Genomic DNA, 23,275 nt, shown 5'->3' with positions numbered 1-23,275 from the left:
ATTTTGCCTTTTTCACCTTTGCTCTTATTCCTTTGTCCCCATCTCTTTGGCCAAAGTTCTGCTTCTGGTTCCATTCAATGTAAACCACCTACTGGGTGCTTAATAGTCTTGGCCGGGTGCGTGGCACACGCCTGTAATCCCAGCACTTTGGGAGGCCGAGGCTGGTGGATCACCTGAGGTCAGTCTGACTAACATGGTGAAACCCCGTCTCTACTAAATACAAAAAAATTAGCCGGGCGTGGTGGCACATGCCTGTAATCTGAGCTACTTGGGAGGCTGAGACAGGAAAATCGCTTGTACCTGGGAGGAGGTTGCAGTGAGCCGAAATCGCGCCATTGCACTCTAGCCTGCCGGGCATCAAGAGCGAAACTGTCTCTAACAAAAAAAAAAAAAAAAGAAAAAGAAAGAAAAGAAAGAAATTTAAAGTCTTGGAGAAAGGTATATACACTGAACTGACAGCTGGGCTCTGTGACGTGTGCCTGTAATCCCAACTACTCAGGAGGCTGAGGCAGGAGGGGAGGATCACTTAAGGCCAGGAATTTGAAACCAACCAGGGCAACATAGGGAAAAGACTCTGTGTCTAAGAAATTTTATTTATTTATTTTTGAGACGGAGTCTTGCTCTGTCGCCCAGGCTGGAGTGCAGTGGCGCAATCTCTGCTCACTGCAAGCTCCGCCTCCCGGGTTCACGCCATTCTCCTGCCTCAGCCTCCCGAGTAGCTGGGACTACAGGAGCCCGCCACCATGCCCGGCTATTTTTTTGTTTTTTTTTGTATTTTTAGTGAGACGGGATTTCACCGTGTTAGCAAGGATGGTCTCAATCTCCTGACCTCGTGATCCGCCCGCCTCGGCCTCCCAAAGTGCTGGGATTACAGGCGTGAGCCACCGCGCCCGGCCTATTTATTTATTTTTATTTTTATTTATTTATTTATTTTTTTTTTGAGACGGAGTTTCACTCTTGTTGCCCAGGCTGGAGTACAATGGCGCGATCTCGGCTCACCGCAACCTCTGCCTCCCGGGTTCAAGCGATTCTCCTGCCTCAGCCTCCCTAGTTGCTGGGATTACAGGCATGAGCCACCACGCCCGCTAATTTTGTATTTTTAGTAGAGACGGGATTTTTCCATATTGGTCAGGCTGGTCTCAAACTCCCGACCTCAGGTGATCCACCCGCCTCGGCCTCCCAAAGTGCTGGGGTTACAGGCATGAGCCACCGTGCCCGGCCTTTATTTATTTATTTTTGAAACAGGGTCTTGCTCTGTTGCCCAGGCTAGAGTGCAGTGGTGCAATCATGGCTCACTGCAACCTCCACCTCCTGTGCTCAAGCAATCCTCCCACCTCAATCTCCTGAGTAGATGGGACCACAGGCGTTGCCACATCCTGCTAATTTTTTCTTTCTTTTCCTTCCTTCCTTCCTTTCTTCCTTCCTTCCTCTCTCTCTCTCTTTTCTTTGTTTTTGTTGTTTTGTTCTGTATACACGATGTCTTGCTATGTAGCCCAGGCTAGTCTTGAACTCCTGAGCTCAAGTGATCCTCCCACCTCAGCCTTCCAAAGTGCTGGGATTATAGGCGTGAACCACCATGCCCCGCCAGAAAATTAAATTTAAGTTTTTTTTAAAATAAAAAATTAGCTGGGTATGGTGGCGTAACTTGTAATCGTGTACTCCGGAGGCTGAGACAAGAGAATCACTTGTGCCCAGGAGTTCAAACCTGCAGTAAGCTATGATTGTACCACTGCACTCCTGCCTGGGCAAAGGAACAAGATCCTGCCTCTTAAAAATATAAAAATAAATAAAAATAAATTTAAAAAGCATGCATTCACAAATATAATAATAGCCATGTTACACTATTGAGTTATATTCAATTTACAGCATACTAAAATGGGTAAGCCCTTTATTTTCACTTGAACTACTATTCAGTTGGGTCTCCCACATCCTATACTTATGCATTTTTTTTTTCAGATGGAGTATTGCTCTTGTTGCCCAGGCTGGAGTGCAATGGCACGATCTTGGCTCACTGCAACCTCCGCCTCCCAGGTTCAACCGATTCTCCTGCCTCAGCCTCCCAAGTAGCTGGGATTATAGGCCACCACGCCCCATTAATTTTGTATTTTTAGTAGGCGGGGTTTTTCCATGTTGGTCAGGCTGGTCTCGAACTCCCGACCTCAGGTGATCCGCCTGACTTGGCCTCCCAAAGTGTTGGGATTACAGGCATAAGCCACCGCACCCAGTCACATTTCTTTCTTAACCAAAGTACATTTTGCATTTATTCAATTTTATATTTTCTGTTTTGAAAATATTAATAATGGACAAGTATACCTGAAATATTGTTAATAACTAAAATGAAAAAAGTAAATACAAATAGTGTGCACCTCAGTTATTACTATATAAAACATCTGCATATACAGTTACAAAGCATGAAGGTATTTTAGAGCATGCAAGTAATTTGATGTTCATCAGATTCTTTCTCCCATAAAGTTGCTTAAATGTATAATAAATGTTAAAATTTCATTGTCATTGACATTTGTTTTCTATAGTCCTTCAAAAAAGCAGATTTGCAAACTACAGACTGCTGAGTTTGTCTGTAAAGTAGAAAATTATAGAAGGAATTATTCAACAGCCCCACACACTCACAAAAAAATAGACTGTGACTGTAGACAGTTCAATAGAAATTCTGCAGAGAAGGCCAGCAGAGAAAAGGAGTAACAGCTGTAAGGGGTGTTGAATAAACGCAGAGTAGATATTTTGTTTAGATGGAAATACTTGTATGCTAATAGCAATGATCCAGTAAAGAGCAAGAAATTAATCATGTGTGGAAAAGAGAGGCCAGGCGCAGTGGCTCATGCCTACAATCCCAGCGCTTTGGGAGGCCAAAGAGGGAGTATCGCTTGAGCCCAGGAGTTCCAGACCAGCCTGGGGAACAGAGACCCCTGTCTCTACAAAAAAATAAAAATTAAAAAATTAGCCGGGCATGGCAGTGCCTGTGGTCCCAGCTACTCCAGAGGTTGAGGTGGGAGGATCCTTTGAGCCTGGGAGGTGGAGGCTGCAGTGAGCCATGCTCATGCCACTGCATTCCAGCCTGGGTGACAAAGCAAGACCTTCTCTCAAAAAGGGGGTGGGGGAAGAACAGTTGTGGTATCAAGTAATAGAGGAGAGAAGAGATGGCATCCTTAGCTCAAGTTGAGGGTTAAAAGAAAGCAGAGAAAACTAGCCACCACAACAAGAGAAGCATGTGGTACAGCTTGTAGATTTGTTGGTGAGAAGATAATGGCAATTTCTTTGATTTCTTCAGAGGTAAACTCATTAGCTGAGAGTGCAGAGGAAAAAGGAAGTTTAGGAAATCTAGAGAGTAGGGAGAAGTGGAGACTGAAAAGGTACACACTAGTGACTGGGCTCAGTGGCTCACACCTATAATCCCAGCACTTTGGGAGGCCAGGCCAGGCGGATCACTTGAATTCAAGACCAGCCTGACCAACAAGGCGAAACCCCATCTCTACTAAAAATATAAAAATTAGCTGGGCATGGTAGCTCATGCCTGTAATCTCAGCTACTTGGGAGGCTGAGGCACAAGAATCACTTGAACCCAGGAGACAGAGGTTACAGCAAGCAGAGATAGCACCCCTACACTCCAGCCTGGGTTACAGAGTGACACTCTGTCTCAAAAAAAAAAGGATACACACTAGAGAAGTGTGTTAGAAGCTGGGTGTGGTGGCTCACATCTGTAATCCCAGCACTTTGGGAGGCCAAGGCAGGCGAATCATGTCAGGAGTTCGAGACCAGCCTGGCCAATATGGTGAAACCCCCGTCTCTACTAAAAATACAAAAATTAGCCAATCGTGGTGGTGGGCGCCTGTAGTCCCAGCTACTTGGGAGGCTGAGGCAGGAGAATCACTTGAACCCAGGAGGCGGAGGTTGCAGTGAGCCAAGATCGCGCCACTGCACTCCAGCCTGGGTGACAGAGGGAGACTCCGTCTCAAAATAAAAAACAGAAAAAAAAAAAAAAAAACCCAGAAAAAAAAACAACAAAAAATTGCATATCTCTTATTACAAGTGACCTGAGCATCTCCCTGGATTAAGAGCCAGTTGTGTCCGGGTGCAGTGGCTCACGCCTATAATCCCAGCACTTTGGGAGGCCGAGGCAAGTGGATCACCTGAGGTCAGGAGTTCGAGACCAGCCTGGCCAACATATAGTAAAACCCTGTCTCTACTAAAAAATACAAAAATTAGCTGGGCATGATGATGCATGCCTGTAGTCCCAGCTACTTGAGAAGCTGAGGCGGAGAATCACTTGAACCCGGGAGGCGGAGGTTGCAGTGAGCCGAGATCATGCCACTGCACTCCAGCCTGGGTGAAAGAGCAAGACTGTCTCTCCAAAGAAAAAAAAGAGCCAGTGGTATTCTGTGAATTGTCGCTTCATATGCCTTGCTCATTTTTTAATTAGGATAGTTGTTTTTTCCTGATCCATTTGTACATGTTCTTTATATATCCAAGGAATTAGCTATTTGCATATGCTCTGAATTGATTTCCCCAGTTTGCTGTTTCTCTTTTGGCTTGACTTCTGCAGACGTGTGTGTTTCCCATGCAGAAGGCTTTGGCTTGTTTGTTTTGTTCTTTATCAGCCTTTTATGGCTTCTAAATTTTGAGTCATAGTTAGAAATATTTTCACCACTTTAAGGTAATGAAAGAGTTTGTACTAGTTTGTTCTCATGCCGCTAATAAAGACATATCTGAGACTGGGTAATTTATAAAGGAAAGAGATTTAATTGACTCACAGTTCCACATGGCTGGGGATGTCTCACAATCATGGCGGAAGGCAAATGAGGAGCAAAGTCACATCTTACATGGCAGCAGGCAACAGAGCTTGTGTAGGGGAACTCCCCTTTATAAAACCATCAGATCTTGTAAGATGTATTCACTATCATGAGAATAGCATAGGAAAGATCTGTCCCCATGATTCAATTATCTCCCACCGGGTCCGTCCTACAACATGTGGTAATTATGGGAGCTACAATTCAACATGAGATTTTGGTGGCGACATAGCCAAACCATACCAGAGGTCTTCTTAATAGTTTACATTTTTTGCTTGCTTTTTTTTTTTTTTTTTTTTAAGATGGAGTCTCACTCTGTCGCCCAGGCTGGAGTGCAGTGGCGCGATCTCGGCTCACTGCAAGCTCCGCCTCCTGGGTTCATGCCATTCTCCTGCCTCAGCCTCCCAAGTAGCTGGGACTACAGGTGCCTGCCACCATGGCTGGCTAATTTTTTTTTTTTTGAGACAGAGTCTCACTCTGTCACCCCGGCTGGAGTGCAGTAGTGGGATCTCGGCTCACTGCAACCTGCACCTCCCGGGTTCCAGCAATTCTCCTGCCTCAGGCTCCCAAGTAGCTAGGATTACAGGCGTGCACCACCACGCTCGGCTAATTTTTGTATTTTTAGTATAGATGGGGTTTCACCATGTTGTCCAGGATAGTCTCGATCTCCTGACCTCGTGATCCCCCTGCCTCAGCCTCCCAAAGTGCAGGGATTACAGGTGTGAGCCACTGCACCTGGCCTTTTTTTTTTTTTTTTTTTTTTTTTGAGACGAAGTTTCACTCTTGTTGCCCAGGCTGGAGTGAAATGGCGCAATCTTGGCCCACCCTTCCACCTCCCGGGTTCAAGCAATTCTCCTGCTTCAACTTCCCAAGTAGATGGGATTATAGGCATGCGCCACCATGCCCAGCTAATTTTGTATTTTTTTAGTAGAGACAAAGTTTCTCCATGTTGGTCAGGCTGGTTTCGAACTCCTGACCTCAGGTGATCTGTCCGCCTCATCCTCCCAAAGTGCTGGGATTATAGGCGTGAGCCACCATGCCCAGCCGACATTTTTCACTTTTGATCTTTCACCCGTTTGAAATTTATCTTAGTATAGAGTATGGGGTACAAAACCCATCTGTATATCCATTCACGTTGTTTTAATTACTAAGAATTTATTTCATTTCATTCATTTATTTATTTAGAGGCAGGGGTCTCACTATGTTGTCCAGGCTAGCCTCAAACTCCTGGTCCCAAGCAATCCTCCCACCTCAGCCTTCTGAGTAGCTGGGACTAGAGTTATGTACCACCAAGCCCAGCTAATGAATCATATATTCAGGGGAGTCAAATCTTTTGGCTTCCCTGGGCCACACTGGAAGAACTGTCTTGGGCTACACATAAAATACACTAACACTGGCTGGGTGCAGTGGCTCACACCTGTAATCCCAGCATTCTGGGAGGCCAAGGCGGGTGGATTATTTGAGGTCAGGAGCTCGAGACCAGTCTGGCCAAAATGGGGAAACCGTGTCCCTACTAAAAATACAAAAATTAGGTGGGCATTGTGGCAAGTGCCTGGAGTCCCAGCTACTCAGGAGGCTGAAGCAGGAGAATCACTCAAACCCAGGAAGCAGAGGTTGCAGTGAGCCAAGATTGTGCCACTGCACTCCAGCCTCACACACACACACACACACACACACCTCTTATAATGTTTTAAGAAAGTTTATGAATTTGTGTTGGGCTGTATTCAAAGCTGTCCTGGGCCATGTGTGGCCCACAGGCCGTGGGTTGGACAAGCTTGATATATATGAATAGCTGGTGGGGCTTGCTGCCCCTCATTGATGTTCTTTTTCAAGCTTTTCTGGTTATTCTTGTTTTCAACTAAATATCACGATATATTTACAAAGTTAAGTCTTCCTATTCAAGAACCTTTTAAGTCTTTTCTTTTTTTTTTTTTTTTTGAGACAGAGTCTCGCTCTGTTGCCCAGGCTGGAGTGTAGTGGCACGATCTCAGCTCACTGCAACCTCCACCTCCTGGGTTCAAGTGATTCTCTTGCCTCAGCCTCCCTAGTAGCTGGGATTACACGCACGCACCACTACGCCTGGCCAATTTTTGTATTTTCAGTAGAGACAGGGTTTCACCATGTTGGCCAGGCTGGTCTTGAACTCCTGACTTCAAGTGATCCACCCACCTCGGCCTCCCAGAGTGCTAGGATTACAGGCGTGAGCCACCGCACCCAGCCAAGTCTTTTCATTTTTACCAGTCTAATTTTAGGTATTTTTATTGTATTTTTACCATTGTCTTCATACAGGTCTTGAACTTTCTTAATAAGTACATTCCTAGTTATGCAAAGGAATGATGACAATTACGAATCATGTATAGAATCTATACTCAATTAGGAGGAAAATATGGGCATGAGGAAAGTTGTAAAAATTTGGTAAGGTCAATTAATTGAAGGATTTGATAGGTTCAAGCATATGATTAGGAATGGAAATGCTAGTAGAATGAGCTGGAAGGATTTCTTATTGGGAAATACCATTAGGCCTAGTTTCTTAGGACTTCCCATTTTCTTGGCTTATCTTCACTTTAAAGTCTCTGGCCATGAGCTCAACATGTAGTTTCTTTGAATTTTAAAAATCTGTTTTCCTGTAGTCTACTTCTTGTGTCTAACTGTGCTTAGTGGGTTTTTTTTCCTTTGGTTAATATGAATTTCAGGAGGCATGATCTATTATTTCTCATGTAGCTACTTACCAAAATCGAAGTGGTATAGTTGTACTAATAGCAGATAAAATGGATTTGAAGGTAGGAAGCATCCCCAGGGATAAAGAGGGACACAGTGAGAAAGGGATCAATCCAGGAGGGAAGCATAACAATTCTAAATTTGTATACATCAAATAACATAGCCTCCAAAATATATAAAGTAAAACTGACAGAACTAAAAACAAAAATGGACAAATCCAAACCATAGTGAGATATTTAAATACACCTCTGTAAGTAACTGGTAGAACAAGCAGAAAAAAACAATCAGTAGAGAGATAGATTTGGGCCAGGTGCAGTGGCTCATGCCTGTAATCTCAACACTTTGGGAGGCCGAGGTGGGAGGACTGCTTGAGCCCAGGAGTTCAAGACCAGCCTGGGCAACATAGCAGGACCTTGTCTCAAAAAAAAAAAAAAAAAAAAAGAGAGAAAGAAAGAAAGAAAAAGGGAAGGAAAGGGAAGGGGAGGGGAGGGGAGGGAAGGGAGAAGGAAGGCCAAAAAAAGGAAAGATAGATTTGAACAACATCATTTAGTAAATTGGACCTAACTGACATATATAGAACACTGCACCCAAAAGCTGCAGAATACACCTTCTTTTCAAGTGTTCAGTGACCATTTACAAAAACTGGCCATAAAGCAAATCTCAACACATTTTAAATGATTCAAATCATACAGTATATATTTTCCTACTGAGTACCTTTCATATGCCAGGTTATAGTTTTACTGTTGGCCATACAATAATAAAATAAACAGTCCCTCCTCTTAGAGAGCTCAGGCTATTTTGCTACCCCTCACCCCCACCCACTTCAATAAGCTGGTCTAGAAAGCTCAGTCTAAAGTGGGAAGAGCCATGCAATGTGATAAGTGCTACAACAGAGGTACATACTTTATCCATTTTTCCCATGTCTTATGTCCTTCATGGAATTCAGCTATATAATTTTATCTGGTTATTTTTCTCCCCTCTCCTTCAGTTTAAAAGCCATCTTGATGAGAACAACAAGTCTCATGCCAAAAGAATTCTGCTAATTCTTGTGAAATTCAGAGTGGTACAAAGGAGACTGGAAACTTCCCAAACAGGGAAAATGGCAAGTAAAGGCCAGGGTCAGGAAGGAGTAGGGCCTACTTAGGACACGAAGAAAACCAGCTTGTGGGGAGCAACCACTGGAAGATAAATTTGGAAAGGCAAGGTGACACCAGATCTAGACTACAGATTGCTCAAAAGGCCAGGCTGAGACAAGTGCTTGAGCCACTAGACAACAAGGACCTATTATAAATTATCAATTCTGACTAAGATAAAAATGTTATTTTAAGATCAGGCAGGCAGTGATTCTTCAGAAAGGCTGAAATTAGAAGACTCTGAAGGTTGGAAGGTTAGTGAGGCTCAGCAGACACCTACTGAGAAGTCATGTTTGAGGCACTGGAGGTAAGAAAGTGAAAGCCAGTCCCTGCCTTTGAGAAACTCACAATCAATTAGGAGAGACAAACAAATGAACAACAACAATGTGGTGTAATAGAAATGATGACACAGGTTTGTGGTAAATATAAACCTGGGAGAGATACAGGATGAAAGGGCAGAGTTTAATTTAGTATGAAAAGGAAGGTGTAAGGCAAAAGAGGTGCATATAGCTGGTAAACTCCAGGACTTCAACCTCACCTGCTGAAATAGTTGTGAGAAAAGGGAAAGAGAATTTTAAAAGGCAAGGTAATGGCTTGGAACAGCCTACCGGGGTTATGAACCAAACAGCTAATGAAGGAGAAAGAGGAATGTTCTCTTAATGTTGATCAAGCCAGAGGGCATGGTTATGTAATGAGCCAGGTCCATTTACTTCCAGGATTCTCTAAACCTCATCAGTTATAAAACTGAAGAAAGCAGCTGGGCGCAGTGGCTCACGCCTGTAATCCCAGCACTTTGGGAGGCAGGCGGATCACAAGGTCAGGAGCTCGAGACCAGCCTGGCCAATATGGTGAAACCCCATCTCTACTAAAAATACAAAAATTAGCTGGGCATGGTGGCGGGTGCCTGTAGTCCCAGATACTCAGGAGGCTGAGGCAGGAGAATAACTTCAACCCGGGAGGTGGAGCTTGCAGTGAGCCAAGATTGCACCACTGCACTCCAGCCTGGGTGACAGAGCCAGACTCCGTCTCAAAAAAAAAGACAAAAATCCTGAAGAAAGCAAATGGTCTAAGTTGACAGGCCAAGAAGGGGGCTTGAGAGCTACCTTTTTTTTTTTTTTTTTTTTTTGGAGACAGGGTCTCACTCTGTCACACAAGCTGGAGTGCAGTGCATAATCATGGCTCACTGCAGTCTCAACCTCCTGGTCTCAAACAATCTTCCTGCCTCAGCCTCCTAAGTAGCTGGGACTACAGGCGTGCACCACCACATCCAGCTAATTTTTTGTAGAGATGAGGTCACACTATGTTGCCCAGGCTGGTCTTGAACAATTTGCCTCAGGCAATCCTCTTGCATCAGCCTCCCAAAGTGCTGGTATTATAGGCGTGAGCCACCACACCTGGCTAAAAACTACTTTATGGTGATAAAAGATAAAGTGGTTACCTAGAAAGGGGGTAGGGTGGGATTGACTAGAAAAGGCCACCTAGAGATATTCTAGGGATTTCGGTGTTCAAGATTGTGTTTAGGATGGTGGTTACAAGTGAGTATATTCAAAATTCAATGAATTGAATGATTAAGAATTGTGCATTTCGGCCGGGCACGGTGGCTCACGCCTGTAATCCCAGCACTTTGGGAGGCCAAGGCGGGCGGATCACCTGAGGTCGGGAGTTTGAGACCAGCCTGACCAACATGGAGAAAACCCGTCTCTATTAAAAATATAAAATTAGCCGGGCGTGGGGACGCATGCCTATAATCCCATCTACTCAGGAGGCTGAGGCAGGAGAATCACTTGAACCCGGGAGGCGGAGGTGGTGGTGAGCCAAGATCGTGCCCTTGCACTCCAGCCTGGGCAACAAGAGCGAAATTCTGTCTCATAAATTAATTAATTAATTAATTAAAGACTATTCCAGTCGAGTGCGGTGGCTCATGCCTGTAATCCCAGCACTTTGAGAGGCTGAGGTGGGCGGATTACCTGAAGTTGGGAGTTTGAGACAAGCCTGACCAACATGGAGAAATCCCATCTCTACTAAAAATACAAAATTAGCCAGGCGTGGTGGCACGTCTGTAATCCCAGCTACTCGGGAGGCTGAGGCAGGAGAATCACTTGAACCCGGGAGGCAGAGGTTGCAGTGAACTGAGATCGCCCCATTGCACTCCAGCCTGTGCAACAAGAGCGAAACTGTGTCTCAAAAAAAAAAAAAAGACTATTCCAACTGGCCCACTATCCTCAATGGATACCTCAATGGCGAGTTTGTGGGGGGCTGTGACATTCTTATGCATATGTACTAGAATGTATACCTGGTAGAAGAACTGAAAAAGCTGGGGATCTGTTCTGCCCTTTTAGATGAAAAGAAAGACCAAGACTCCAAGTGAGGGCACCTGGGCCTCACTGAACAGAGAGGGGGCAGTTCATGTCAGAGACTCCCTGCCAGAAAAGCCTTACCGATTTTGGTTTTCATTACTGAGACAACAACTGCTTGCACTGATCATTTCAGTTCATGAGCAGTCTAGTGATTTTAGTTTGTCTGGTGTTTGGGTTAGGAATATTTTATTGTGAACTTAATTACAACCACTGCACTGTAATAATTAATGCTATATTATGATATTGTTGCAAACAAAATTCATTCTTATATTGTCATTTATTCTTTGCCTGATTCAGGAGTTAAAGTAGGAGCTTTGAAATCATTATTATTCATGACCCCTCTTGCAGACTGTGTCAGTCTGCAAGGACAGTATCTTCCTCCAAATTTTGTGTAGCTTCTTTTGTTATGGAAAATGGACTAAAAAGAAACTGTGATAAATGGGGTGTTGTTTTCTTAAAATAAACTGCCAACCACAGGATTAAAAAAAAAAAAAAAAGAATTGTGCTTTTTTTTTTTTTTTTTTTTGAGACAGAGTCTCGCTCTGTCGCCCAGGCTGGAGTACAATCTCGTGACCTCGGCTCACTGCAACCTCTGCCTCCTGGGTTCAAGCAATTCTCATGCCTATGCCTTAGCCACCAGAGTAGCTGGGACTACAGGTGAGCACCACCAGGCCCAGCTAATTTTTGTATTTTTAGTAGAGACAGGGTTTCGCCATGTTGGCCAGGCTGGTCTTGAACTCCTGGCCTCAAGAGATCCGCCCGCCTCGGCTTCCCAAAGTGCTAGGATTACAGGCATGAACCACCATACTGGGCCAAGAATTGTGCATTTTATTGTTAAGTAAATTATGCCTCAATAATAATAATAAAATGCTATAACCAAATTATAATAAAGACCTGTGGAGGGGAAAACAGAAGACTAGAAGAGTTAAGACAAAACAAAGAAGGAAACAGGCCCCAGAAGAAACTTCCCAACCTTTCTGAAAACCAAAACGTTTTGGGTATTTGGGGAAAGGGTAACTGACACTATTTGCCAGGCTCTTGGTTAGACTCTTTCATGTATTTCAACTTTATCTCCAAATTCAACAATGTCTGGCTAAACTCAGACAGTAACGTGGTAAGATGAGCCCAGGGAGAAAGTGGGATAGCTCTGTGACAGGGAAGCTGGAGAGGCCAGAGGAATAGCAGATTTCATTGTGTATGGAGTGCATACTGTGAGATAAAAGATGTAGGAGAGGCCAGGTACGGTGGCTCACTCCTGTAATCTCAGTACTTTGGGAGGCAGAGGCAGGCGGATCACCTGAGGTCGGGAGTTCAAGACCAGCCTGACCAACATGGTGAAACCTCGTCTCTACTAAAAATACAAAATTAGCTGGGTATGGTGACGCATGTCTGTAATCCCAGCTACTCGGGAGGCTGAGGCAGGAGAATTGCTTGAACCCTCGGGAGGCAGAGGCTGCGGTGAGCCGAGACTGCACAATTGCACTCCAGCCTGGGCAACAAGAGCAAAACTCCGTCTCAAAAATAAATAAATGAATGAATGAATGAACGAATGTAGGAGGGCTGGGTGTAGTAGAGAAGGCAGAAGGGAAGAAAAGGAGGTGAGAGACAGGCAAGGAATGCAGGAAATGCCTGAAAGAAGTTCTTCAGAGGCATGAAAAATCAGAAAACCGGATTCATTTCTGACTCAATCTTCTCTTCCACAGATTAAGGAATACATTTTCCAAAAATCAAACTTAAGAAGTGAAAACTCTGCCACGAAAATATTTAAAATGTGTTATGCATCAAACTATACACTATACTAGAAGGAAGTCATATACCTACTGTGTAGTGCTGAATTTTGTTTCAGTAAGCATGTGTAATTTCATCTTTTTAACCAATTAAATTTTGGTTTTTTTGAGACTGAGTCTCTCTCTGTCACCCAGGCTGGAGTGCAGTGGCACGATCTCAGCTCACTGCAACATCTGAGTTCATCTCCTGGGTTCAGGCAATTTTCCTGCCTCAGCCTCCCAAGTAGCTGGGACTACAGGTGTGCACCACCACACCTGGCTAATTTTTTTATTTTTGGTAAAGATAGGGTTTCACCATGCTGGGCAGGCTGGTCTCAAACTCCTGATCTCAGGTGATCCGCCGCCTCGGCCTCCTAAAGTGCTGGGATTACAGGCGTAAGCCACGGTGCCTGGCCAACCAATTAAATTTGTTAAATCCAGTATAAGAGCTCAGTGTTGATAAACACCGAAACCTGAGGCCAGGCGCAGTGGCTCATGCCTGTAATCCCAGCACTTTGGGAGGCCGAGGCGGGCGGATCACGAGGTCAGGAGATCGAGACCATCCTGGCTAACACAGTGAAACCCCATCTCTACTAAAAAAAATACAAAAAATTAGCCGGGCGTGGTGGCGGGCGCCTGTAGTCCCAGCTACTCAGGAGCCTGAGGCAGGAGAATGGCGTGAACCCAGGAGACTGAGCTTGCAGTGAGCCAAGATCGTGCCACTGCACTCCAGCCTGGGCAACAGAGCAAGACTCTGTCCCAAAAAAAAAAAAAAAACACCAAAAAACCGAAACCTGGTTTTGGTGGAACAGGAAAGGCTCCTCACACCTGTAATCTGTGCATGACACATCAGTAGGGATGAAGGGTTCCATCCATTCCCTCACCCAAAGGTCTGGGATTGCCCTTTCACCTCCTCAATCCATGGACAAAGCAGCCATAGACAATAACCAAAGTTCACAGCAGCACAGCCAGTTGGGGCCATAGTTTGCTGACCTCTGGTCTACAGCAGTGGTACCTGCTTCTGGCTATATATGAGAATCACCCCAGGGGCCCATAAAGCCACTAATGCTCAGGCTCCACCCTCCATATTCTGAATTAAAAAATAAAACAAACAAACAAAAAAACCTACTAGGTGATTCTGATGTGCATTCTGGGCTGAAAACAGCTATTCTAGAACTGTACATCGTAGCCTCTCAGGAAACTACTAGAATGTTGCATGTGGGGAGTGCTAGGGGGAAGCTGATGAATGCTGCGAAATGATGATCCAGGGCTGAATTGAGGTCTAAAGATTAGAACTGTTTTCAGTCCACCTGACACATTAAGCGCTTCCAATACTTTGATCAAATGTTCTTTATTTGATGCTTTTGTGTGCACAACACTATAAGGAGTTGCCCAATTCACCAAGTCAGCCCTTTCACACCCTTAGTTAAGGTGGCCATTAAGGGGCCGGGGGTGGCAATCAGTAAGCTGCCTCCTGCCTAACCCTCTTTCTCCAACCATTCTCTATAGGCCCCAGCGTAGTTGCGAGCCCTGTGGAGACAAAGAAGCGTGAGACAGGAATGACAGGCAGTCCCCAACACCTCCCAGCTAGCAGCCACACCTCCCCGTACCCAGTGTATCCAAGAGTCCGGGCCAGCTGCGTGGCCTGCAGGCCCCGCTTGCCCATCTGACAGAAGAAAACGAGATGCTCATCTTCCAGCTTTGGCTTCTCAGCAGAGTATAAAGCCTGGAAGGCAGCTGGCTCCATCTGCAGAGCACTCTCCAACTCGGACACTGGAGGAGTGGAAAGGGTAGAAGGGAAAGCCAGCAATTTGGCACTCGGGTTCAGAAGCTGGGCCTGGAAAGGCTGGGTCCTGGGGGCCCCCAAACAACATATGATAACCATCCCCTACCCCCACCCCAATTTCAAGGACAAGAAACCGACAACTTTTGAATGCAAGCCACTCCCCAAGCTGTGAGGAGGCGGGGCGGGATGCCCCCTCAGGTGTTCAGACTTGGGGAGGTGAAGAGAAGCTGGTCTGCCCCTCTCCTCTCCGCCTGCTGTCTTCTCAAACTGGATGGGCCAGTTCCGATGCCAAGATCCGCCCCCCATCAGTCCTTCCTACGGAAGCTGAGAGCTGGCTTCCGGGAATGCAGGGCCCTCATAATCAGTGCCTTCCCCATTCCACCCTAAATGAGGTCCCATTGGCAAAGAACCTCCTGAACGGTCTCTATTCCACCATCTGGGCGTCCCGTCTCCACCCTATACCCGGGATGTTGAGCGCCCCTGGGATGGTCCCAGCTGCCGCCTCCTCGCGAGAGCGCACGTCGAAGAGCCGGGCCCGGCCAGAGGCTAGGAGTGAACGGAGTTCAGGGAGCGAGACCGTGGGCGCTGAGGAAGGGGCGCGACAGCCTTCAGGAGAGGGGGCCTAGGAGTCACGGCCGCCATGGCATCCCCTCACCTGGCAGCGCCCCTCCCCGCTAGGGTGTGCACAAAGACCCCTCAGCCACGCCCCTTCGCTCCTCCACCCCACTCCCTGCCACGCCTCAACCCAGGGGACCAAGAGGACCGCGGACCCAGGAACCCCCGCAGGTACCTCCAGCCATGGTGCGCGTAGCAACCGCGAGCCTCCGAAGTGCGACCCTGGCCCGCCCTCTCGGCGCCTGCAGCATCTCCCGCTCCCACGCAGAGCTGAGACCGGATCCGGAAGCAAGGGCACCGCCTCCCGCGCCGCCCCCGCAGCACCTGTTCGCGGCGCCTCTAGCACCAACCCACCGCAGAAGCCCTTAACAGTCTCTAGCGTGGGCCAAAAACGACACACCGGTCTGGCCCAGGAACCAGGACTCCGGGTAATAAATGCATGAGCAGCACCCCACCCTTAACTTGGCACAGCCCTTACTGGTCAAAAAGCAATGTGCCCCTCCCTTCCAGCCCGTGGCCCACAAAAGGAAGAAAAACAGACAACTGTGGCTTTCAACAATTTTATCTTAAAAAAAAAAAAAAGAAAGAAAGAAAAAAAACGACCCCCACAAGGGGGAAGGCCCCAAGTGGGCCCCTGCCTGTTGTTCTCTCTGGCTCCAGAGATGTCTGCATAGGCCTCAGCTTCTCGCTGGCCAATCTCCTCTTCATGGGCACCAGCCACTGCTAAACATCCTTCCCCCACTTCTTGTGTAAGCTTGCTCCCCTGAGCCGCAGGGTGCACATCTAAACCTCAGCTCCAGGGAAAGGAAGAACCAATGGAAGTGCCAGAGTCCTGGGGCAAGCCAGAGCATCACCTGTCAGCAGACCTCTGCTGGGCACTCTAAGCAAGCACAGGACAAGCCCCCCAGTTTAGTGTGTCCAGTATCCAGCACGGAGACAGCACATGCAGTGTGCAAGAGGAGCACAAGGGCCCAGGGGCTGCATGGTGGGTGTGGGCAAGGCTGTCAGTGCACGTCCACATTGTGTGTTTCACACCACTGCAGGCTGCCATATCACAGGGCCTCAATTCAAGGACACACCTTCTGAACTTCCCCCTGTCCCATGCCAGAAGTGGGGCAGTGAAGGAAGGGGCACGGGATTAGGCTGTTGCTCCTGGGCTATCTGCAGTTCTTGGGCCCAAAGCCCCTGAATCCCCATAGTTAGTTGCTGTCATTCTTGATGACGACCTCTAATCCGTGGTGCCGCAACTGAGCTCGAAGCAGCAGATTCTTGTTTTTAAGATCTTCCACCTGACATGGGAAGGAGGCAGTAAAGGGAATGGGTAGTAAAGTTGGCACTTCCAAGCCCCTGAATGTATTCAGACATCCACTGGTGAGGGGGAAAAGATGAAGCCCTCTCCATGGAGAACAAAGTAGAGGGTGTCAAACTGGGTCAGTGGCTAGCAGAACTGAGAAGGGCTGCACTGGGGGTAGGAGTCTGACCTGTTGTCGAAGCACGTCATTGTCCAGCTGCAGCTGGTCAAGTCCCTGCAGTTCTTCAGACAAGCGGTGGTTACTCTGCCGAAGCTCCTGGATATAATCACAAGCTTTGGATAGAATCCCACCTTTACTCTGCAAGATAAGGTTAACAAAATGAGGACTAGGATTTCAGATACCCAGCTTGCTTTCCAAAAGTAGGTTCACACTTTGGACCTCATTTTCCTCTAAGGAAGGTGGTATAATATCTCCCAGGGATACAGGAACCTCAGGGAGAGATAAAACTACTGTCATGTGCGCCCCTCTCTCTACCATTTCTGGAAAAATACCAGGAGACAGAATTCAGGCATCCTGCCCACTACCAGGGTCTTTCCATGACCTGGCCAGACTTGGTGCTCTCCATAGAGCAGTCTGGGATTATCTTGGAGAGCTGCACGATCCAGTTGTTGATCTTATCTCGGCGGCGGCGCTCCACTGTGGGGCAAAGTAGAGGACAAGGTGACTCAGTGAAAACTCGCCACAAGTCCCGGGGTAAAATTACCTAATCCCTCCTCCCGTCAGACATCACTGCTGAGATCACACCAGACAGCTTCTAGCTCCACCCGGATCATACCTACCTTCATTATGCTGAGCCCTGCGTTTCTCATCCCGAGTCGTCCGGGGAGCTTCTGACTTCCTGACAACAGAGCCCAGGGTGGCCAGAGTAAGAAGACAAAATACATGATTGAAGTTTGGGGTTAAGGAATTATACATAGATTTAGCAGGTATTAGGACCACTTATGGTAGCTGGGTGTGGTGTCTCACACCTGTAATCCCAGCACTTTGGGAGGCCGAGGCAGGTGGATCACTTGAGGTCAGGAGTTCGAGACCAGCCTAGCCAACATGGTGAAACCCTGTCTCTACTAAAGATACAAAAATTAGCCAGGGGTGGTGGTACATGTCTGTAGTTCCAGCTACTTGGGAGGCTGAGGCATGAGAAACGCTTGAACCCTGGAGGCAGAGGTTGCAGTGAGCTGAGATCATGCCACTGCACTCCAGCCTGGGTGACAGAGCAAGACTCTGTCTCTAAACAAACAACAAAAAAAAAACCACTTACAGAATCTGAGAAGAAACAAGGGTCACTCACGGGGAATAAGGGTGAGTCCTAGGGGCAATTGAGCGCTGGCTTCCTCCCTGCAGTACTTCTTGTGGTGACATCATCACAAAGAATTGACCTGTGCAGATGCAGGGTAGGTTCTGTCAGGACATGGGTAGGAACCTCACCAAGCCCTGAGGTGAAGACCCTGGGCCCCTCCTCTAAAAAGAACATGCTAATAGAAGAGCAGCCCCGGACCCACTGCCTGTCCAGGTCTTAATGATCATTAAGAGTCATGAGTGAAGGCTCACTGCCTACCAGTCATGTCCCACAGCCTATTCTAGCCCTTTCAGCCAGCATCCTTATGCAATATCTCACCAGTGCCAGGAGGGGTCGCCTGCCCCAGCAGTGCCTCTGAGCCCTGGGTAGTAACAACAGCAGCTGTACTCCCTGATGTGGTACCCCCTGCCCCATCTCCCACTGCCGTGCTGGGGAAGTAAGTATAGTGCGTCTCAGCAGCTGTCCCCTCCGTGTCAACTGCATCATCACTGGTGAAAGCACCCTGGATCACCGCCTGGGAAGGGGAGCAAGAAAACTGATTCTGGTAACAGTCAAAAACTTCTTCCCACTACACCACTCTGCAGCTTCTATCCCTTGGGGTGGGAGGTAGGGTGGAGAGAGAGAGAGAGAGAGAAACATCCAGAAAAGGAGAGCCTAGTGCTTTGGGACAAGGCAGCCTTAGATGCCTCACTGTTCCTAGCTCCACCCCCATCCTACTGATTCCCTTCTTCATCTTACTTCTCAGAACTCTAGTCACCTCCCCAGCCCATATCCTGTACCTGGGTCATGGATTGAGTGGCAGGGTAGCCACTGATGGCGCCAGTTCCCTCAGTTTGGCCATCCAGCTGCCCCTCAGACACCTGGATCACCCTGTACATCACCTAGAAGTGTAGAGGAAGGCAGAGGGAGGGAAGAGAGAAGAAAAGATTAAGTGTTGGGAATCCTAGGGTCCCTCATAAAGCTTCCCTTGGATAAGGCCCCAAAACAAAGTCCTTCAGAGACATGGATTCAGCCATTCTCCCTTCTTTCCCCACACAGAGGTTTCAGCATACATCTAACCTCACACCAGTCTCTACTCCAGTATTAGCACCCCCCTCCCCGGCAACAGTCCACTCTTTCAACTCATCCTCCAAGCCAGGTCTCCCCAAGACATGTTCAATTACCTCCCTCAATCCCAACCCCAAATAACACCTGCAGCCACCTGGCCCCCTCCCTTACCTGGCCCCCATTCTCAGTTCGGAAGACGTACTTGACGTTGGGGTCAGGAAAGGTGGCAGCTGACTGGATGCTGGCAATAGCCACACTGGTTGGGTCTTCCCCAGTAGCCACTGCACCTGAATTAAAAGAACAAAGGAAAAGTCTGTGAGTTAACTGCCTTTCTCCCCCCATTCCATTTGCATGTCACAGAAGGAGGAGGATGCACAGGAGATGGTCTGGTGGGGAAGGAATGGAGGCCATGATGGGTTCTTAGTCTTGGTTCTGTTTCTAGCACTCACCTTCCTGAATCTGCACTGTCCCCTCTTCCGTTTCAGCTGTTTTCTGCTGCCTGTTTGTGGCGAAAGGACAAAAGGAAGAGTATGAGAAGAAGTCAGTGAGAAGCTCACTGACCTAGTAACATATGGCTGCAAACTCATTGGCATTCCCAACAGAAGCTGGGTCAGGTTAGAATAAACAACTAGTGTTTACTGTTTACTATGTAAACAGTAAACACTAAGCTAAGTACATCACATGTACTCTTATTTAATACTAAATAATACTAAAAACAGCACCACCAGATAGATAGCACTACTTCCATTTTACAGATGGAGAAACCAAATCACACAGTAAGTGATAGAGTAGAACCTGAATCCAGGTCTGCCTGACTCCAGAGGCAGTGCTGTTGGCCATTTTGCATTTTTCCAGGCCACCCATCTTTCATCCCAGACCCTACCTCTTCTTCACTCACCCCTTCATCTCTCTGTGAGGGGGCACATCCGAGGAACTGGTCCTTTTTTGGAGGTCTTTGTATCTCCTGATTCACAGGCCTGAGTGCTAAGTCCTGGTAGAAATCATGAAGTTTGCAGTGAGTCTAGGAAACGGAACAGTATCTCTGGTTCTAGAACTTAGGTTCCATGAACACATAGCCAGGAAAATAACCCAGTCATCTGCAGGGGACCATCAGCCTCCACCATACTGATGTTGAGGACTGGCCTACAGTGATTGAAAAAGCAATGCTACAAATAGTGCTCCTCATCCCTCCATTATCACTCCAACTCCTGGTGGAGAGTGGATAATTATACTGGAAGACAGAAACAACACTTTTTTTTTTTTGAGACAGAGTCTCACTCTGTCACCCAGGCTGGAGTGCAGTGGCGCGATCTCAGCTCACTGCAACCTCTGCCTCCCGGGTTCAAGTGATTCTCCTGCCTCAGCCTCCAGAGTAGCTGGGATTACAGGTACACACCACCACGCCTGGCTAATTTTTGTATTTTTAGTAGAGATGGGGTTTCACCATGTTGGCCCGGCTGGTCTCGAACGCCTGACCTTGTGATCTGTCCACCTCGGCCTCCCAAAGTGCTGGGATTACAGGTGTGAGCCACCGCACCTGGCCGAAACAACACATTTCTTTTTTTTTTTTTTTTTTTTTTTGAGACAGAATCTTGCTCTGTCACCCAGGCTGGAGTGCAGTGGCACAATCTCGGCTTACAACCTCCATCTCCTGGGTTCAAGTGATTCTCCTGCCTCAGCCTCCTGAAGAGCTGGGATTATAGGTGCCCACCACCACGCCCGGCTAATTTTTGTATTTTCAGTAGAGACGAGGTTTTACCATGTTGGCCAGGCTGGTCTGGAACTCCTGACCTCAGGTGATCTGCCTGCCTCTGCCTCCCAAAGTGTTGGGATTACAGGCATGAGCCACCGCACCCAGCCAATAACACATTTCTAAATGGATCATTAAAGCTATTATGACCTGCCATGACGGCAGCTTCATGGGAATCAGGAAGGGCCATGTATTGGCCCCACCATCAAAAAATACAGTGTCATGGACACTGATGCTTCTTCCAGTTTCTCAGCCACATATTGTCCACCAAGACATTTCTGTTTTCAAACCTAGGAAGAGGAAATCTGAAGTCCACTACCACTGGAAGAATGTCCCTGACCACAAAGACTAGACTTGGCATTTGGGCCTCATTCTATGACAGGACTCTTGTTTTGGGGTATCCAGATTTATATAATCTGTTAGAAACCCTAAAGCCCAAGTGGATGCTCTTCAAGCACCCTCTATTTTATCCATCAAGCCTTCCTGTAGAACAACACTGTTGCTAAAATGTTGCTATGACAAGTCCAAATCAACTAAGCCTGAGCAAGAAGCGGTAAAAAAAAAAAAAAAACAGGGTTCTAAAGAAAAGACAAAGGGGAAGAATCCACCTACAAGCTCTGCCTTAGGACCCTGACACCCAGCAAGAGGGCACGAAAAACAAAGAGCTGGGCAGACATGCCTCCAGAAAGAAACAGCTACACAGTACAAAGCAGTAAGATAATCCCAACACAAAAGGGGCAAGATTTTTAGAAATTCTCTACCCATAAGGTCCTCCAAACCTTTCCTATCCATGGAAAATTTTCAGTGGATAAGCCTCAGAAAGACCGCGTCCGAGAAAAATATTGAAAAAGGAACTGAAAGTGAAACCGTCCAGAGGAAGTAACGCTGCAAGGAGATCCCAGTCGATAAGGGGAAGTAGCACTAGTGTTTTGGGACCACCTACATTTCCATCTTCAAACCTGAAGAGGAAATGCCCTGCGAAGCTTGCCGCGCTGACTGCAGGGGAAGGCAATGAAATAGAGGGCCCAGCACAGGAGGCATCTCTATTGGCCACAGCTGTCAGCCGGGGCAGTCTCTGAGGTCACCCAGCAACGGGGTCAGGGTACTTATTCAAATCTTAGTTGGACATCCGGAAGCATTTCCTAGGCATTAGGGATCGGTGACACGGAAACAGGGATGGGACGTTGTGGTGTGCACACTCAGGCCAGAAGGGCCCAATAAGAGCCCTTGCTAAGTCTGGACACAAAGGGAAAAAAAATCAACTCCCGAAAGAAGTCAGGCGCCTAGACCTTGCCTTAGAATGAGGCGTCTCCCTGCAGGCTCACCAACCAGAAGGCGCTTACGGAGCTGAGCGCCCGCCAGGCGCGAGCCCGGGAGCCTGCGCCGTGACCCCGCAGCCCCGCAGTCTAGCCCCGCGCCCCAGCTGCTCCGCGGAGGAGGCAGGAAAGGGCCTCGGGGACTAGGGAGCTCAAGCGCCCGGTGCCGGCGGCTGCGGCGCGCAGCTGGACAGCGCAGCAGGGCTGGGACGCTCGCGCTCTGGGGAAGGGAGAGAGTTTGGCCCACAAAGCAGGGTAGGAGATAAAGAACCAGCACAGCCCCCTCCCCCAAAACAAAGGCTTCCTCCCCAGCAGTGTTCTCTAACCTGAAAAACGGAAACAAAATCAAAGCTGCCCTGCCTTGCCAGTCCACCCAGTTTCCAGACTTCTGCCTGGTCCTACACTCACCGGCCAAGGCCGTCTCAGCTGCCGATTTTCTCCAACTGTGTTCTCCCTCTCCCGACCTAGGTATCCCCATAGACAGCTGCTCATGCGCACTTCCAGCCAGCGGCCATGTTGGTGAGGGGCGGAAGTGTCGCTCTCGCCCCGCCCATAAACTCAAACTCAGAGCTGCCCCACTTCCGCTCACCCCATCTTTATGGGAGTTGATGTTTGTGGGTTATCTGTGAAGCCGGAAAGAAGCCGTGTCCTGGAGAATGTAGCTGAAGGCCTGGCCACTTTCGACAAGAACGGGAAAGAGACGACTAACTTGTACTAATATCTTAGTGCTTGGCAGGGCATTTTTTCATTCCAGGAAAAAAGAGAATCCAGCTGAGATCAAGGGAGGGACGTCCGACGGAGGCGCCATCTTTAACAAGGGCTATTTGGGAGGCCATCTTGGCTCAGGGCGTCTTTTTGAAAGGTTACCTGCTAGAGATTACGACCTATCAGGGCATGCATAGAATTGGATATGTTCCTTGTTATTCGTGTCAGCAGTCACTCACCCAAAGACCCCAAAGCTTCTAGTGTTCTAAAGGCTCACACCTTCTGTGACAGGAATCTTGATTCCCATTCTTCTCAATCAAGACCTACCCTGAATGGATTTGTAGTAGTGTGGTATAATGGGAAGAATTCAAGCGTGGGGGCCAGGCAGATCCAGGTTTCAAACCCATCTCTGCCACTTCTTACCTCTGAGACCTTTGGCAAACATTTTGACTTAATTGAGCCTTAGTTTCTTCATCTATGAACTAGAGATGCTAGCACCAACCTTCCAGAATTATGTGGATTAAATAAAATCAAGGACATAGATTTTATGAGCACAGGATACTTAGTCCAGTTCCTGGCACATAATGAGCATTATGTAAATATAAGTTTCTCTTCCTTATTTCCTGACCACCATGAACCTAGCTCTAGTTTCTAGCCACTAGTCTCCATG

At 47.5% G+C, this 23,275-nt stretch overlaps 2 protein-coding genes across 9 annotated transcripts; both read right to left on the bottom strand.

The window, feature by feature from the left end:
• Positions 1–14,108: 14,108 nt before the first annotated feature.
• On the bottom strand, positions 14,109–15,581 carry TSTD1 (thiosulfate sulfurtransferase like domain containing 1). Of its 5 annotated transcripts, XM_054435571.2 has the most exons (4): positions 15,353–15,581; positions 15,025–15,147; positions 14,387–14,549; positions 14,109–14,306 (listed from the first exon to the last, which is right to left on the bottom strand). In XM_054435571.2, the coding sequence occupies exons 1-4, from the start codon at positions 15,426–15,428 to the stop codon at positions 14,255–14,257; spliced, it is 414 nt and encodes a 137-aa protein (XP_054291546.1). In that variant the 5' UTR covers positions 15,429–15,581; the 3' UTR covers positions 14,109–14,254. The 5 variants fall into 5 exon arrangements, with proteins under 5 accessions (XP_054291546.1, XP_054291528.1, XP_054291536.1 ...); XM_054435553.2 differs by having other exon boundaries at positions 14,109–14,549; XM_054435561.2 differs by having other exon boundaries at positions 14,109–14,549; positions 15,025–15,108.
• Positions 15,582–15,723: 142 nt separating this feature from the next.
• USF1 (upstream transcription factor 1) lies at positions 15,724–22,449 on the bottom strand. 4 transcript variants are annotated; one of them, XM_054435525.2, is made up of 11 exons: positions 22,309–22,449; positions 19,733–19,825; positions 19,284–19,333; positions 19,006–19,121; positions 18,567–18,668; positions 18,106–18,301; positions 17,779–17,866; positions 17,270–17,328; positions 17,032–17,126; positions 16,659–16,787; positions 15,724–16,466 (listed from the first exon to the last, which is right to left on the bottom strand). In XM_054435525.2, exons 2-11 carry the CDS (start codon positions 19,738–19,740, stop codon positions 16,377–16,379), a joined length of 933 nt encoding a protein of 310 aa, XP_054291500.1. In that variant the 5' UTR covers positions 19,741–19,825; positions 22,309–22,449; the 3' UTR covers positions 15,724–16,376. The 4 variants fall into 4 exon arrangements, with proteins under 4 accessions (XP_054291500.1, XP_063505770.1, XP_054291514.1 ...); XM_063649700.1 differs by having other exon boundaries at positions 19,718–19,825; positions 22,309–22,444; XM_054435539.2 differs by having other exon boundaries at positions 19,037–19,121; positions 19,718–19,825; positions 22,309–22,444.
• Positions 22,450–23,275: the final 826 nt, after the last annotated feature.

The sequence above is a fragment of the Pongo pygmaeus genome, chromosome 1 (assembly GCF_028885625.2).
Source record: "Pongo pygmaeus isolate AG05252 chromosome 1, NHGRI_mPonPyg2-v2.0_pri, whole genome shotgun sequence".
Classification (NCBI taxonomy): domain Eukaryota; kingdom Metazoa; phylum Chordata; class Mammalia; order Primates; family Hominidae; genus Pongo; species Pongo pygmaeus.
The sequence above is the reverse complement of the archived record's forward strand: the minus strand, read 5'-3'. Positions and strand labels throughout refer to the sequence as shown.